This window comes from Brassica oleracea, chromosome C4 (assembly GCF_000695525.1).
Source record: "Brassica oleracea var. oleracea cultivar TO1000 chromosome C4, BOL, whole genome shotgun sequence".
NCBI lineage: Eukaryota > Viridiplantae > Streptophyta > Magnoliopsida > Brassicales > Brassicaceae > Brassica > Brassica oleracea.
The window spans coordinates 6,470,946-6,488,360 of NC_027751.1; the positions used below are offsets into that span (position 1 = coordinate 6,470,946).

General features: G+C 35.6%; 3 protein-coding genes and 1 pseudogene across 4 annotated transcripts; all 4 read left to right on the plus strand.

Moving 5' to 3' along the window:
* The first annotated feature begins 646 nt into the window (after positions 1 to 646).
* On the plus strand, positions 647 to 2,435 carry LOC106337966. The gene is made up of 4 exons (XM_013777051.1): positions 647 to 684; positions 913 to 948; positions 1,642 to 2,090; positions 2,166 to 2,435. Exons 1-4 carry the CDS (start codon positions 647 to 649, stop codon positions 2,240 to 2,242), a joined length of 600 nt encoding a protein of 199 aa, XP_013632505.1. The 3' UTR covers positions 2,243 to 2,435.
* Positions 2,436 to 4,473: 2,038 nt separating this feature from the next.
* LOC106339580 (uncharacterized protein C24B11.05-like) lies at positions 4,474 to 6,919 on the plus strand. Of its 2 annotated transcripts, XM_013778414.1 has the most exons (9): positions 4,474 to 4,704; positions 5,264 to 5,345; positions 5,443 to 5,508; positions 5,590 to 5,687; positions 5,780 to 5,817; positions 5,900 to 5,987; positions 6,066 to 6,341; positions 6,474 to 6,539; positions 6,629 to 6,919. In XM_013778414.1, the coding sequence occupies exons 2-9, from the start codon at positions 5,306 to 5,308 to the stop codon at positions 6,782 to 6,784; spliced, it is 828 nt and encodes a 275-aa protein (XP_013633868.1). In that variant the 5' UTR covers positions 4,474 to 4,704; positions 5,264 to 5,305; the 3' UTR covers positions 6,785 to 6,919. The 2 variants fall into 2 exon arrangements, with proteins under 2 accessions (XP_013633868.1, XP_013633869.1); XM_013778415.1 differs by lacking the exon at positions 4,474 to 4,704 and having other exon boundaries at positions 5,014 to 5,345.
* Positions 6,920 to 7,679: 760 nt separating this feature from the next.
* Positions 7,680 to 9,258, plus strand: LOC106337967 (annotated as a pseudogene).
* A 4,757-nt stretch (positions 9,259 to 14,015) lies between these two features.
* On the plus strand, positions 14,016 to 16,510 carry LOC106337968. Its single transcript, XM_013777052.1, has 6 exons — positions 14,016 to 14,295; positions 14,356 to 14,882; positions 15,047 to 15,338; positions 15,483 to 15,732; positions 15,844 to 15,919; positions 16,124 to 16,510. The coding sequence occupies exons 1-6, from the start codon at positions 14,016 to 14,018 to the stop codon at positions 16,508 to 16,510; spliced, it is 1,812 nt and encodes a 603-aa protein (XP_013632506.1).
* The last annotated feature ends 905 nt before the right edge of the window (positions 16,511 to 17,415 follow it).

A 17,415-nucleotide genomic window follows, 5' to 3' on the forward strand; every position in this document is an offset into this window, starting at 1 on the left:
TGTTTTTATGTTGTTTTCTATTTATTTAAATTTTTTGTATCAAATATTACAATATGAAATCATAATAAAAATAATATATTTATATTATTAAATCTATTTTATTTGATAAAAAATATTTCTATTTTATATATCACCATATATTAAAATTTATTTCCAATTTTGAAATTATAAATAAGGCCAATTTGATGATTTTAATTATTTGTGGCACTTTACAAACAAATAAAATGATAAAAAGTAAAAGATAATAATTTAAAAAAATAAATCAATATATTTTAAAATGGACTGACACGTGTCAGTTACGAGACATGTTTTAGCTATTTATTATGAGTTTATGTATGCAATTCAAATTTCTATTTAGTTTAGGAATATTTTGGTACGTTAATATTGTTTGGATATGTATTTTCCCTGGCTTCGTATTGCGGGCATAAATAAGCCGTTTTCCCTGCATATTTGATGGATGAAGTTCTTTACAAAAACAAGTTGTATGTGGTATTTAGAAAAAGAACATTTACTTGAACAATTTTATAAAAGTATTTAGACATTATCCAAAGCCCGTTAAGATCGTTATGGGCCAATTGTAAAAGAAAAATTACAAAACCGTATGGAAAAAGTTAAAAAGAAAGGATCCCCGATCCCGTGAAAAGAGATGGGCCACCTCTCCGGCGCCTGGATTCTTCTCTTAGGGTATAGTACACGCGCGGAATCAAACACCGTATAAACGGAATCGACGGTTTATATTATCTATGTAGAAGACACGCACCTGCGTGAAGTTTGGAGTTATTTATGACATTAATATTAAAAAAGTTTCCAGTTCGAGATATTACGAACCTCCGAAAGGGGAAAGAGCAATTTATTTCGTCACTTTAAAAAATTAACGAGGCAAAAAACTCTTTAAGCGATCTATGCCTGAAGAGGTAGTGTTAACAAGAAGAAATCTGAGGTTAACAGGTCTTGGTTTCTGAATCTTTTTCTCTTATTGTTTTGTCACATGAATATGCGAGCCTCAGGTATTACTTCCTACTTTGAGCTTTCCAGATATTAGATCTCTATGTATTATATAATCTTACTATTAATTATTAAACTAGTCTGTAATTTAGAGATCAAATATCTTCCTCTTCTCAGTTCTTCAAGAACTTAATGATTTATAACTTGTATCACTGAATGTATTCATGTGAACTGTTGTGATTGAGAGCATTGCCGTCTGTTAGCTTTATTTTTATAAATGTGATTTAGAGATTTTTCTCTAAACCCTTATCAAGTTCAAGATCAGTAAACTCGATTCAATATATATATATATATATATATATTTTTTTTTTTTTTTTTTGGTAAAAATGTTAAGTATATTTACCATTTTCGGCTTTGTGACAGAGTACAGTGGGTAACAAGAACTCGATTCAATATAGATATATATATATATATATATATATATATATATATATATATATATATATATATATATATATATATATTTTTTTTTTTTTGGTAAAAATGTTAAGTATATTTACCATTTTCGGATTTGTGACAGAGTACAGTGGTTAACAAGAACTCGATTCAATATTGGTGATTAAGATCCACTAAATATTTATATTTATAATGAAATTCTTATATTTTGATTATTTGTTGTTGTTTGGTTTCTTGCAGTTTTCATGACATGATCAGTAGTAAACATGTGTTGAATATGGAAGCGGTTGAGATGAGCAAGAAGAGGAAGTTTCAGACAGATCAATCAGAGTTATCATTATTACCTCTGTCGAAGCATGCTTGTTTTGACAATGCCGCTTTTTCCGACAGTAACAATGGGAGATCAGAGCTTGATTCAGACTATTCAGTGTCTTGTGTGAACTCGACTTTTATGGAATGTGAAAATGAGGTGGAGATGAAAGAGGAATCATCTGGATCGTGTAGTGAAGACAAGATGATCTCTTTCAAAAGCCATCTCGATTTCATCTATGGCGCCCAAAACCTAGAGGATTTTTCAGACAAAGACATTGAAAACATTATCTATCTTGATGAAGGAGAAGAAGAAGCTAAAGGATGTAGTAACACTGCTAAATTTGTTCTGTCCTCTGGGAGATGGACTGTTGACCAAGGTGAAAACTGGTTTTGGTTTTCTCCATACCGGTTTTCTGAACCGGGTACTCACTAACTTTGTTTCGTGGGTGCAGATTCTACTCGGCATGGCACAAAGAAGCCTACGATCGATCAAGAATTCGAGCAATACTTCTCAACGCTAATGCTGTGACAAAATGGTTTTAGACTCAAAAACATAAATGAAGATGTGTACAGAGAGCTATTTTGATTATGTAGTCTCTTATCATTTTTATTCTTGTGAACAATAAAACCTTCATTTCAAAGTGATTAGAGAGGTTTTTTTTTTGAAATGTTTGTAAACAGGATACAGATAATAGTAAGAACATAAAAACACTGTTGTATCACTAGTATCTCAAGAAAGGTGCTTGGTCAAACTTTCATTGCACCTTCACCATGAATATAATCAACCTCGAGTCAATATTTTGGGTCCTTTCTTGATGAAAGTCCAGTTGGGCTTTGTGTTTCAAATACTCAATTCTACGTTTATTTTGATATAAAATCTAAAAGTACATGAAATCAAACTAAAACTCACCGAATTATTATTGTTAACCGAACTCAATTTGAATATAGATAAGACCATAACAGAACCAAGAAACTGAACTCAAAACCGAATTGGAACTAATATCCAAATGGCTACTCCTATCTGGCTATCTGTTCTCCTGATCAACCATATATATGGTTTTTCTTTATTAGGGTATGCTAGCTAAAAACCTAAAACCATATACTTTGATTGTGTTGATGATCGATAAGAAATAACCCTTTGCAACTCTGTTCTCCAACTTGCAAGATTTTGATTCTGTAAAAATTATGAAATTAATGATTTGAAAGCGACACAATGGTCATATTCGAGAAGCGTAATCACACATGTACGTAATCATAGCTTTGTAATCGTACTTTCTAATATGAAGAAGTGTGTATGCATTTCTTCTCTTTCTTTTTTTCCTTTTCATCAATCACGTAGAAGTTACACAAGTCGCCATTGTAAAGGAAGGAAAGAAATTATTGATGCGAAAGGAACACAATGGTCATTTTCGAGAAGCGTAATTACACATACACGTATTCATGAACTTGTGAGTTATGATAACAATGGAAATGAATTAACTCGTTCCACACGCCACGTGTGTCACCAAAACTATGTAATGATAAGTTGTAGCTAGATGGTTTACATATTAGTAGTGAAAAAAACTGACAGGATATTTTGAAACATAAAATTGGTACTATGTTACAAGTTACAACAATTTAAAACTGAATCCGTGACATTCATGTTCAATTATCTAGATTTCAGATATTTCTATATTTGGATTCAGATCAAATTTTTACATAAGAAATAAATAATAAAATGTAGTATAAAACGTTTAAAAATCGAAAAAGTTAAATTTATATTTTAATGTTCATAAAATGTATAATATAAAAAAAATTAAAATCTTATTTTCATTTCACAGAACTGATATATTCAAGTTTTGAAATATGGATATCCTAAAAGTTAGATATTAATGGTGCCTAAACTATATTGATTTGTAAGAGAATGATTACTAGTATACCGGAAAGTCAAAACAATAACTAATTGGGAGTGAGTGATGAATGTTATTTGTACTATCCGAGTTCTATAAAAATAACTTATCATAGGAAACAAAACCGTGTGGTACAAGTCTTCTTATTGATCAATTATATTTTGATTGCTTTGTTGATCAATTATTGAAGCGTTTGTTAGATAACAAACACACACAAATATTAATCAAGAATAATAGAGAATGCGAAGATGACAGCTCATCGCCTTAATTTTTTTTGTATTGGTCTCTCATCAATCATCACATGTTTCTTTTGTTCAATTTTGGTCGTTGATCAATAGCTAGCTGTATCTACACCACCACACACATGATTCCGATGGAGTATATACTTTATAGCTGTGTTACTGTTCTCAATTCATATAAACAATCAAATAAAGTATAGTAAAAGTTGTTAAGTACTAGTCGCAAGAAGCAAGATCGTAAACTAAAGTACCTATTGCCTTTTAAAATTTGTAATTCTGTTGTTACTTTCTCCAACTATTCTTTTAAAGATATACTGATACGACTAAACATTTAGGATATAAATTTCAGAAATACATTTCTGAGAATAATTTATGATGGCATCAAGCCAGCGACGAACCGATAATTTAAAGGTAGGTATTTGAGGTTCAGTGTTCGGCTTGAACTGTAACTTTTGCTTATTACATACTATTAGATAAAGTATGTATATAATAGTTGAAAATAAGATGATAAGCTAATTTTGTATAGTCAAAAGGTATCGTCTAGTTCCGGCTGAAGCAAAGAAATTTTCGTTTCAAATTGAACACGTTACGTAACTGTATATATAAAATTAGTAGTTTATATTACAGAAATTATGAGAAATACAAAAATGAGAAGCATTCTGTAACTTAAAAGAAAAATAAGAAATGGGAAGCACGTAACATATTATGGACGTGAAAAAGTCGAAAACCGCGTTTGGCTTTCTCCTCTATATAAAGCATGTTGCCTCTAATCTTTCCCCTTCCCTTTCTTCTGCCTAACTGCCTTGTTTGGCTCTCACCATTTGTCATCTGCGTTTTCATTAGCTGTGTCTCACTTGCATCAGGTCCGATAATATATATGCTTCTTCCCTTCTCTTTGATATGTTCTTTTCTACATTTTAGGAAACAACAGGTTATATGCATTCAAGAGTAATTATTGTTTCTATTTCTCTTCATCGTCCATATGAAAGAACTACATTGTGACTAGCCTTTGTTAATTGATATACATAAGTTCTTAACCACGCCACTATATATATGAGACAACTTTAGTTTTTTTTTTGGCTAAAAACTTTAGTTTTAGTTTTACTATTTCGTTACGTTTTGACTATTTCTCTTTCTTTATTTTCCTGAGTCAAAACATATCATTTTGTTTCCTAATGTTTTTAACTTCTCGTGAAATATATTATTCTTTCATTCTTTTGCTTTATTTAAACGTTCCAATCATGTTTTGATTTAATATGTGTGAAACTGAAACCAGTCAATCAAAACATAATCCCCAAACCCATTGAGAGTTAAACTTGAAGACTTTGGCTGTTTTACTCCCATCATTTTTGTCTGAATCTCTTTTTCCTCCCCTTCTTGAATAAGCATGATGTCACTGAATAAAGATTCCCTGTTATAAAGGTTCTAGAGGAGTGAGTAAAATCAGCGACTCATCAACTTAAAATGGAGATTGAGTATCCCAAATATGACACTCTTTTATTTGGTAAGAGGCAAATTCCTCTGTTTTTGTTTTTTCCTCAAGAAAATTACTCTGTTTTTCTTTTCTCGAAAATGTGTAATATTTTGTGTGAATTTTGCAGATCTTGATGATACCCTTTATCCATTGAGCTCTGGGATTGCTAGAGAATGTGGACAGAACATCAAAGGTGACTTTCTTCTTTCCATATAAATTTCTTGTGCCACAAGTCATACGAGTATTGAGGCTTTGGGATTGACCTTTTTGGTAGATTACATGGTGGAGAAACTTGGAATCGACAAGAGTAAGATCTTAGAGTTGTCTAATTCACTTTACAAGAATTATGGAACTACCATGGCCGGTCTCCGAGTAAACCTTGCTTCTCTCTTTTACTTCAATGAAACCACTTTAATTATCCCATAGGTTGATTCTTGATCATGTTTGACCATAATCATTTTCAGGCCATAGGTTATGACTTCGACTATGACGAGTATCACAGGTATATATATATACATAAGCTCTATCAATAATATAACAAATCATATATTGATTCTAAAATTTATCGTAATTGTTTTGAGCAGTTACGTGCACGGGAGGCTACCTTATGATAACATCAAACCAGATCCCATTTTAAGAACTCTTTTACTTAGCGTTCCTCTTCGCAAGATCGTAATGTTTCTTCTACATCTAATCATGCCTACAAAAGTTAAAACGTATTGATTATATGAATCTGTCACAATTTTGCAGATATTCACGAACGCTGATAAGTTACACGCAGCTAGAGCCCTGGAGAGGCTAGGGCTAGAGGACTGTTTCGAAGGAATAGTTTGTTTTGAATCATTGAACTCTACCAACCGCGATAACATTCATGGCAACGATGAGATCTTCGACATCATCACATACTTATCGTCTGATCATGAACATCCACTCTCCGGTTTGCCTAAAACACCAATTGTCTGCAAACCGTCTCAAACCGCCATAGTAAAGGCTATTGAAATCGCCAACATTGACCCTAAAAGAACCGTGAGTGGTCAAGCTTTGAATCTTGTTGAGACCCGTTTGTCTACTCAGACATTAACCGTTTTTTTTGTCTTGTAGTTTTTTTTTTTTGAACTTTAAAAGAGTAAAGCATTGATAACATTTTTTGTCTTGTAGTTGTTCTTCGAAGACAGTGTTCGAAACATTCAAGCCGGTAAACGCGTCGGTCTAAGTACCGTTCTGGTGAGTTAATTAAAACGTTTATTCCTCTATAGAATTCAACCATGGAGAGTGAACGGTCGAGATTAATGGGTTATTTGAACTATGAATAGGTGGGGACTTCGCAGAGAGTGAAGTTTGCAGATTACGCGGTAGAGAACATTCATAACCTGAAAGAGGCTTTGCCTGAGCTCTGGGAATCTGAGGCTAAGCCTAATAAAGTTAGGTACTCCGGGAAGCTTGCCGTTGAAACTCCGGTTATAGCGTAATCGACACGCATTTCCTTATTTGGAAGATTCCGGCAGAGAATTGATTGTTATAGTTTCTCTTTTGTAATAATCTCTGCTTTTTTTTATTTTGTAAATAGCATCTGCCTCTTATTATTATTATTATTATTATTATTATGAGTTAATTAATAAATAAATATTAAATAAGAAAATCTAAAGGAGATGTTATGCAAATGGATATAGGAAAAGAAAGATATATATATTTTTAAGACAAGGATGATTTAACGAGGAAGAAATATATGAAGCAGTCTCCCACACACTCCTGCATGTGAAATTCAATGTCCTTATATAATAAACCATAGAATGTATGAAAACATATCAGACTTTGGTGTTTACAATTTATATAGTACTATTTTGGTGAAGGCAGTGTCTATACAAATATAATGACATGTTTTTCTCCTTTCATATTTATGAATTTCAGAGAATGTTTAATAATTTTTTTATTAAACATAACACATTGCATACAAATATGGATCAATTAGCATGGAGTAATCACGACCTTCATATAGTGATGGTGAATTCAGTTTCAATCGTTTTAATAAATTTTGATTATATTTTTGGCAAAAGAAATACCATCGGGCTAAATATTAATACATGAAATCGCACTTTTTAATAGATTGTCCTGGGCCCTTGTTAAAATCAGGCCCGTTTCGAGCTTGCATGGGAATAAAAAACATTAATTCAAAAGTTAAAAGGTGACGTGGTGAAAATATGGTGAAAATGATATAAGAGACGTCTCTTAGCTTTTTTAGTTAAAAACTAAGAGATTGTATCTTATATTACGCTAAGAACCCTAACTTAAAAGACCTGCAATAAACATGCTCTAAGGTGTGTCTCTCACTCACTCTCTCGTCACCGTCAACCAAACTCCACTCAAATGGCGACGACTACATTCTTCCGTCCACTACTTCCTCCAACAGTTACAAACCCAGAGCTAGAGCTGTACATTCACCGTTTGTCTCAGTTCCTCGCTCCTCACTTCCGTCTTCTTCTTCGTCATCTCTCCAATTGTGCTCGCTTGTTTTGGATGATCGGAGAAAGTCTAACGGAAAGCTCAAAAAATTATTCGTCATTGTTTCCAGCGCCGCAACAACTGAACCTCTCACCTTACTCGTTACCGGTGCCGGTGGAAGAACAGGTTCTGTCTCTCTCTCACCTCTATCTCTCAGACTGTTCAGTGGTGTGATGAGTTTGTGTTGAAACAACATGGCAGGTCAAATTGTGTACAAGAAGTTAGAAAGAGAGGTCGGATGAGTTTGTGGCGAAAGGTTTAGTGAGGACGAAAGAGAGCAAGGAGAAGATCGGTGGAGAGGATGAGGCGTTCATCGGAGACATCCAAGATCCTTCAGCCATTGCTCCGCTGTTCAAGGGATTGATGCTTTGGTCATTCTTACGAGCGTTGTGCCGCAGATGAAACCTGGTTTTGATCCTAGCAAAGGAGGGAGACCTGAGTTTTACTTTGATGAAGGAGCTTATCCTGAACAGGTGTGACTACATTATGGCTTGGATTTTGTTATACTTAAATCTAGGTGCACCAATAAAAAAATTCCGGCGAAACAGTACTATATTTTGGGTTAAGAGAACCTCCTAGGACATAAAAGAAATATTGTTTTTTAGCAAATAAATACGGGTCTAAGTGTTTGTAAGCTAATCTAAAACGGGTGTTTACTTTAATCAAGTTTTCTCTCTATCTTTTCTAGTATTATTGAGTTTAATTCGCAGCTTTTATACAATAGTTTATTCCTTATATCTTTTTTTCAGGTTGATTGGATTGGTCAGAAGAATCAGATAGATGCTGGTTTGTATATTCATCTCTTTTGAGTTTTCTGTTTGTGTTTATAGCCAAAGTGTTGATGATCATCTCTGTCTTTCTTGAAACAGCTAAGGCAGCAGGAGTTAAGCAGATTGTTTTGGTCGGGTCGATGGGAGGAACAAACATTAACCACCCCTTGAATAATATTGGCAATGCCAACATTCTGGTGATCGCTCTCTTTCTTTGCTTTCTTGAACAGAGACAATGAGTTTCAAATGTTTAACAATCTTTAAGCATCATTCCGCTAATCATAGGTCTGGAAGAGGAAAGCAGAGCAGTACTTGGCTGATTCCGGTATTCCATACACCATCATCAGGTTTTTTTTTTTAAGTTAGGGCTTGCATATGATTCGGATTGGAATGGCGGAATCTCATTCTACAATGTTCCTCCTGAAAACAGGGCGGGTGGTTTGCAGGACAAGGAAGGTGACATTCGAGAGTTACTTGTGGGAAAAGATGACGAGCTTCTTGAGACTGAGACAAGAACAATTGCAAGGGCTGATGTTGCAGAAGTCTGCATTCAGGCGTTGCAGCTTGAGGAGGCGAGATTCAAAGCACTTGATCTGGCCTCAAAGCCGGAAGGAACAGGCACTCCAACAAAGGACTTTAAGGCGCTTTTCGCTCAAGTAACTACTCGGTTCTGATCTTTCGTTCGTTTAGTGTTTTTTTTCTCTTTGTTCTTCTAGTAGAGTCATATGATTAGACACTAAGAGGAATGTGTTCTTTGTGTGACTGAACCGGCTTATTCTATATCTGAACCGAGTAGTTACTTTTATGGTCCTTTTATGTTACCACAAGGTCAAGCCTCGGACTCTTGTTATCTTGATCGATCACTAAATCATTGTGGTAGAATGTGTGGACCTTATGCATGCAGCGATGTCTTCATAATGCTCGAGTTTTTTCGTCTTTATGATACGATTTCAACATGTTAACGTGAAAGGCCCGATATATCAACTAGTGGTAGATAGTTTAAGCATGTAATACATCTTAGCAATAAACCCAAACAAACTTCTCCAACATTGATTGCATATGATCTCCAATAACTACAAGATTGGATTGATATTTACATCACTAGTGTAGAGATAGTTTTAAAAAATTCATTACTCTTTCGAGCAATCAAGACACCAAGAGATTAGCCAACGTATAACGCACCATTGTGGCTAATCCACAACTTGCGTTAAACAAGATTCGAATCTCTTAAGTTCTTGATGGTGTCAGTAAAGTTAAGTCAATTATTCGGCCTATCGTTAAAAGTGTGACAAAAGAGAAGGTCGCTTTTATTCTTATTTTACAATAGCGGATGCCATCAAATGAAAGGTCTTCTTTGTGTTTCCATGTCTTTCCTTTTTGTGAATTCGGGTTTTTATTGGATCGTTATTTTTGTGTATCGAATAACACATGCAATATGAATTCGTGTGGTAATAAAACGACGAAAAATATTATGTCCTAGTCGCTTTTTATTTTAATTTTAGACGACAAAAATATTTAGGATTTATTTATATAACTTTTGCCCCTAATTCAAAATTTCTTTATCTATATCATATTTAGTGTTATAGTGTATTAACTATAATTCGATATATATATAGACTTCTCTTTTTTATTCGATATATATATAAATATTTATAGACTTTCTCTTTTTTTCTATAGACTTCTCAAAAGCTAAATATATTACCTGAAGCTTTCTAGTTTTAATGGTAAAGTCTTTCTCCTTCAGGATAAATGTGTAATGTTGGAATTTCATCAGATGCGAAGAGATGGTTTATCAATCTGTTATAATTCATAAATTATAACTTAAAAAAATTATGAGTTTCAGCCTAAAATTTCTTAAATTCAAAAATAAAGAATTAAATAGATGCTGACGAATCATGGTTTTAAGAGTATAGTTATTTGGAGCTTTTGAGTTGGAACTTAAAAATTAGATTAGGATTGAAAGATTTACAAATTTTCTGTCCACTTATTATCTAGAGTTACTAGCTGATCTAATAAGGGAAGTTTACTCAAATATACAATATTTTAGGACAATTGACTAAAATCATACAAATTTTTTTTTTATTACTGGCATTTTTTAAATACCAAGCGTGCCCTTTTTTTACCTTATCAGAAAAATCATATTTACAAGAAAGCCATTATTTTTCGCTGCCACGTAAGCAAAAACCTGGCGCCACGTAGGAATTCGGTTCCGTGTTTTCATTAAGTCAGCAGTAAATCACTCCATACATCGTTACGGCTGATTTATTTCTACGTGTCAGCTGAATTAATAAACACGGCTGACTTAAGATGAAAAGGCTGATTTAAGAACATAAGTCAGCCACCCGGTACGGTTGATTTACAGGAATGTGGCTGATTTATGGGATAACGGCTGGCTTACATACACAAGTTATGGCTAACTTATACATCGGCGGTTTGATTGCTGGATTATTCGGCTGAGTTGTAGTTAAGACATGGCTGAGTTATGTTTCCACGACTGAGTTAATGAATATCGACAGGCTGAGTTATTTAATTGACGGCTGACTAAGTGGATGTTGTTACGGCTAAGTTTATATTTAATAAGCTGTAATATGATGGATTAACATTAAACTCAGCTTGTTTACGACTGACTTATTAGCGAAAGATTAATTACTAGAATAGCATTTGTTTGACGGTTGATTTATGTGACGATACAGTTGATTTATGGTTTTTCATCCTAATTACGGCTGATTTCGGATCAAAAGATTAATTACTGAAATAGTATCCACGGTTCGGCTGACATACATTGTACACGAGGGCTGATTTACGTAGGCTGATTTATATATTCGTTTGTCGGCTGATTAACTGATTTTCCATGTCATATGCCATGTCATCAACTCGGATTTGCCATGTCACTGCTAATGAACTACTTTACAACTATGTTTGTGTTTGTTCATATTTTTCTTCATCTTCTTTATCTATCTATATATCTTCTTCATCAAAACGCTCCGTTTCGTTTAAAGAGAAAACGTCGACATGTTTGGTCACAGAAGTTAAAATCGCGAGGCTCATTCCAAAAATCCCCAAATTTGAAAATTAGGGTTCTTCAGAAGAGAGGATTAACTGTAAGTCTCTTTCGTCAAATCCGAGATCATATACTTTTTTTTTACTTGAGCATTTTGTGTGTTTCGCCTTGGTATAGTTTCAATTATTTTTGTGTGTTGTGAAGTAGAATTCGATGGATCTAGGGAGTGGAATCCCAAGGAGGTGCGACTGTAGAGCTGCTACTGTTGTGTTAACATCAAATACCGCAAGGAATCCGGGAAGAAGGTTTTATCGTTGTGGAGCAATTTCGGGTGAAAACCATGTTTTCAAATGGCTTGATGAAGCACATGATGAAGAGTTTGTAGTTGTGGCAAACAAAGTGGCGACGATGGAGAAAGATTTGGCCGACATAAAAGCAGACTTAGCTGATACGAAGAACGGCATAAGTGAGATCGTACCACTTATCGAGTGTCTTAGGGTGAAGTGTTATATGAATTAGTCATTGTTGGGAGAAATAAAAATGTAGTCTTTTAATTATCATTTAATTATGTTGGAGTTATCGTTTCATTTACGGCTGAGTTATCGTTAATTTACGGCTGAGGTATCGTTAATTTACGGCTGAATTATCATTTAATTATGTTGGATTTATCGTTTAATTTACGGCTGAGTTATTGTTAATTTATGTCTGGGTTATCGTTAATGCAAAGTCTTATCAAACTTTGAAAATAATAAAGTATTATCGTCTCGATGTTATAAGGCCTCGATATTAGTTTTGAGCCGTATTTTCCACACTTCTGAAGCGCCACAATTAATTATCAACACGGTCAAATCAAGAAAGACGAAACATCCCATTAAACGTTTCAATCAGTTTTTAAATACTAAAGTAATAAAAGGCCTCGATATTAGTTCTTAGCCGTATTTTCCACACTTTTGACATATTTTCCACACTCACATGTCCCGTTAATATTAACGGCTGAGTTATATTCTGAGTTAAATAATAAAGTACTACCGTCTCGATCTCTATGAAGGCCTCGATGTTATATTAACCAACATGGCTGAGTTATATCAACCATCATTGCTTAGTTATATTAACGTTACATTAATGGATTATTTCTCGATTCTTGAATTGCCTGAAGAGATTCAGACGTTAGTGGTTGAACGTGTGGCCGGTAACTCCTTCCAAGATCTCTATGGCCTCAGAGCATCGTGCAAGCTGATCAAGGCGTTAGCATATCGGCGTAGTGTATGCCATTTTTGCGATGTATTATCTGTTCCCTGTGGACTCAATATGCCTGCTGGGTTGTTGAAAACTTGCTACGAGGAGAGAAATCCAAGCACACTTTATATGAAGGGTCTTCACATTTAACCTTCAGGAAGAAGGACTTGCTTTCATGAAGCTTGTAGCGGATGAAGGATATGAGCGTGCTGTGTATACATACGCAATGACTAGAAACAAATTTTGGGGTGATGAGGAGTATTTTGCTCGTTTTACAAGAGAATCAGTTGATAGGATCGGGATACTAGTTCAATCTCTAAAATGGGCATGGGGTTCTCTTCACGGTGACGAGTTTCGGGTAAAGAGGGACGAGTTCATTTCAACCATTGTTCCTTCGTTCTATAGTTGCCAATGTGTTCCTGTTTTGGAGCGAGATTGGGTCTTGTGGTTCATTGAAAACAGTAAGGGTGACAAAATGTGTAACCGCTATTTCTGGATCAAAAAGGTGGGGCTCTTCTTCCGTGAGTTTGAACCGATGAGCGTGATTAGGGACACAAGGGAGTGGTGAAGATGTATTGCATAGAATCTTATCTTTTTAATGTACTTTGCTATGACATTATTACGCCTGGGTTATGTTTTACTCTAGGTTGTCTTTTAATTATGGCTGATTTTTGTTTATGGCTGGTTCTCTACAATTACGGCTGAATTTTAATTTCATAATGACTGAGCTATCGTTAATTGGCAGTGTTATTTAAATACGACATGACTGAGTTATTTAAATGCGAGACGGCTGAGTTATTGTTACTTTAAGGCTAAGATAATACTAACTTGTTGGCTGAGTTTTGTAAAAAAATCCAAGATACGAGCAAGGAATCCGCCATGTCATCAACTCGGATTTGCCATGTCATCACTAACGAACGAAATTTACAAGTTGGTTTATGAGACTGTTCATGTTCTTCTGCATGTTATTTATCTATCGTTTTCATCTTTCTCAGTTGGTTATGGATCCGGTAGTAATTGTTTCCGGTAACTGGATTAAGAAAAACAGATATGTATTCAACATCGACAAAAGATTTCGCAAAGACTGTTCTCAATGATTACGGATTGAATGATTTGAGGGATCATATTTAGCTTAGCTACATGCTCTCGAATAAAGCATTGAAAACAATGGCGCACGACACTCCACCAGTTTAAATGTCCAATACTCGACAATTGCAAGGTTTTCTAAGCCCAAAGAAAATCGAACAACTACGTCTCTGTGTAGAGATTACGGAGAACAGAGCAAGAGAGAAGTGTAAAACATTTTTCAGCTTTAGCTCAGAAGTAGAAGCTTCATTAGTTGAGTCCAGAGACGAAAATTACAGTGGGAGTTACGATGGTTGCAGTTTGGAGAAGGAACAAGAGGACAATGAGAATGACTGCTCTAGTAATGTGGAAGGAGAAAAACACGACGTAGTCGGAGAAGATGAAATAGGCAAAGAAAACGAAGAAGATGATGAATTTGAAAGCCGGTTTGATATGTTCGACGATTCAGACGGTTTGTCATCTGAAGATGATAACTTCAGCTCATACGGTGAGTCTCCTACAGAAGACGAAGATTCACCAACGCTACCTCCCAAGAAGAGATATCAGAACTTCTCGATGAGCAGATCTAAAGGGAATCTGGAGGTTCTAAGGTTGGAGATGTCGTCGATTGACATTGCGGTAGGTCAACGATACGAGAGTAAAGACGATTTGGAGAGACGACTGAAACTTCTTACAGTGAGGCATCAATTTGATTTTGATGTAGAAACATCAACCCCGACATCATACGTTGTTAAGTGTTGGGTTGATGGATGTCTCTGGAGAGTTCGTGCTTCTACCCAAGGAGAATCCCCGGTGTTTTATGTTCGTTTTTACGATTCGAAGCATACATGTTCCTGGACAGAGCGTTCTAATCGATCTCGACAAGCAACACCAGATATTTTAGGAGAGTTGTACAATAACTTTCTCGGCGACGGTTGTCCGGCCGTTCGCCCTACGAGTGTCGGAATAGCTATCACTAAGCAGTTTGGTATAAAGGTAATTACTTTGTTGTGGCTGATATAAAATGTAGCAGCTGACATATTCATACAATACGGCTGAGTAATATCAAATGTAGCAGCTGACATATTCATACAATGCGGCTGGGTTACTATAATGTTAGATGCGGCTGAGTTATGAGGATCGTTTTTTCATGTGACCAGATGGATTATTGGAAATCACATCGGACGCTGAAATTTGCAAGGGAAATCGATGAGCGAACACCTGAGTGTGGGTTTGAAAGCTTGCCTTCTTACTTATACATGATAAGAAGGGCAAATCCGAGAACAGTTACACGTCTTCAAATCGATGAGCTTGGAAGATTCATGTATGTGTTTCTTGCCTTTGGTGCGAGCGTAAATGGGTTTCCTTTCATGCGCAAAGTTGTTGTAGTCGATGGTACGTTTCTCAATGGTAAATACAAAGGGACGCTACTCACAGCACTAGCTCAGGACGGTAACTTTCAGATTTTTCCAATAGCCTTCGCAGTGGTTGACACATAAAATGATGATTCGTGGCATTGGTTTTTTACGCAACTAATACTTCTGATTCCTGACGATGAGGGTCTTACGATAATCTCGGATAGGCATAACTCGATAGGGAAAGCAATTAGAAATGTGTATCCGTTAGCTGCTCGGGGAATATGCACCTACCATTTATATAAGAACATATTGGGACGGTACAAAGGAAAAGATGCATTCCGTCTGGTGAAGAAAGCGGCAAGATGTTTTAGGATGTCTGACTTTACTGCGATTTTCGAGGAGATTGAAGCGATTAATCCTGCACTCCACGGCTACCTCCAAAGACCTGATGTCCAACTGTGGACGCGTGTTCATTTCCCGGGCGAGAGGTACAATTTAATGACTAAAAACATAGCAGAATCAATGAACAGAGCATTGTCGAATGTTAGAGGTCTAAACATTGTTCGAATATTAGAATCGATACGGGTTATGATGACCAGATGGTTTGCTGAACGGAGAGAGGATGCCAGGTCGCAGCCAACGACGCTTACGCGTGGTGTCGAGAAACTACAACATGTAAGTCAGTCGTAACAGTAAAAATAAGCATGTCTTTAAAATGCATAAAATTCTTAAATCAGACTTTGTAATTCTTAAATCAGCCGTAATATGTAATAAGTCAGTCATTTCATAAAATTCTTAAGTCAGCCTTTGTAGTTCTTAAATCAGCCGTAATATGTAACAAGTCAGTCGTTTCATATTTATTCTTTTTTTTGTTAATAGGGTCATGTAACTGCCGCCAGAGAGTTGACGGTCCAAAGGATTGATGAACATCACACTGAAGTTAAATATGGATCTTCTAGCGAGTCTTTGAATGTTGTTAATTTGGTAGACCGAAAGTGCACATGTCAGCGTTTTGAACGCGAGAAATTACCATGTGTGCACGCAATCACAGCTGTGGAGTACAACAATGTTTGTCGTATATCCCTGTGCAGTCCTTACTATAACAGTGCATATTTGGTGAGCGCATACGCTGAATCGGTCATGCCGGCTGACTNNAGGATGAAATCTGCTTTAGAAGTTGCACTTCAAAACAAACGTCCTAGGAAAGAACACACATGTTCTCGATGTAGACAAAGTGGACATAATGCGAAAACCCTTCCGATGTAAGCAAGTGTTGTAGGGATTTTCATGTTTTTGTATTACGATTGGGTTTTTGTTTTAATGTTTTTGGTATTACGGCTGGATTAGGGATATTCAAGTTTTGTATTACGCCTGTGTTTTTGTTTTCATGTAAATGTATTACGGCTGGATTAGGTATTTTCATGTTTTTATATTACGGCGGTGTTTTTGTTTTCATGTAAATGTGTTACGGCTGGATTAGGAATTTTCATGTTTTTGTATTACGGCTAGGTTTTTGTTTTCAGACGGCTGATTTATTGAATGAATTTATATTACAGCTGAGTTATGGAATAACTTCCCGCCCAAAATAAGAATTGACGCGATATGAAAACCGTTTTACTGTCAATTAATAAGGCACTTCTCGAACAATTATATGTTAACTCTCTATTTTTTACACAATTGCTCTCTCTCTAAATCAATTTCACAGTAAATGAAATATTTTCCTCTTCTTGAATTGCCTGAAGAAATTCAGGCGTTGGTAGTTGAACGTGTGGCCCGTAACTCCTTCCAAGATCTCTATGGCCTCAAAGCATCGTCCAAGTCGATGAAGGCGTTAGCAAAGCGGCGTGGTGTATACCATTTTTACGATGTGTTATCAGTTCCCTGGGAACTCAATATGCCTTCTTCGTTGTTGAAATCTTGCTACGCTGAGGGAAATCCAAGCACACTTTATATAAAGGGTGTACAGTTCTTCTTCTCATTCGGCCTTAAAGAAGAATGGATTTCTCTCATGAAACGTGCAGCAGATGCAGGATATGAGCGTGTTGTGTATACACATGCAATGACTGAGCAATCTTTTGTTGTGATGGGCAGTATTTTGCTGGTATTTCAAGAGAATCAGTTCATAGGATAGGGAAACTAGTGCGATCTGTGAAATGGGGATGGGGTTTGTG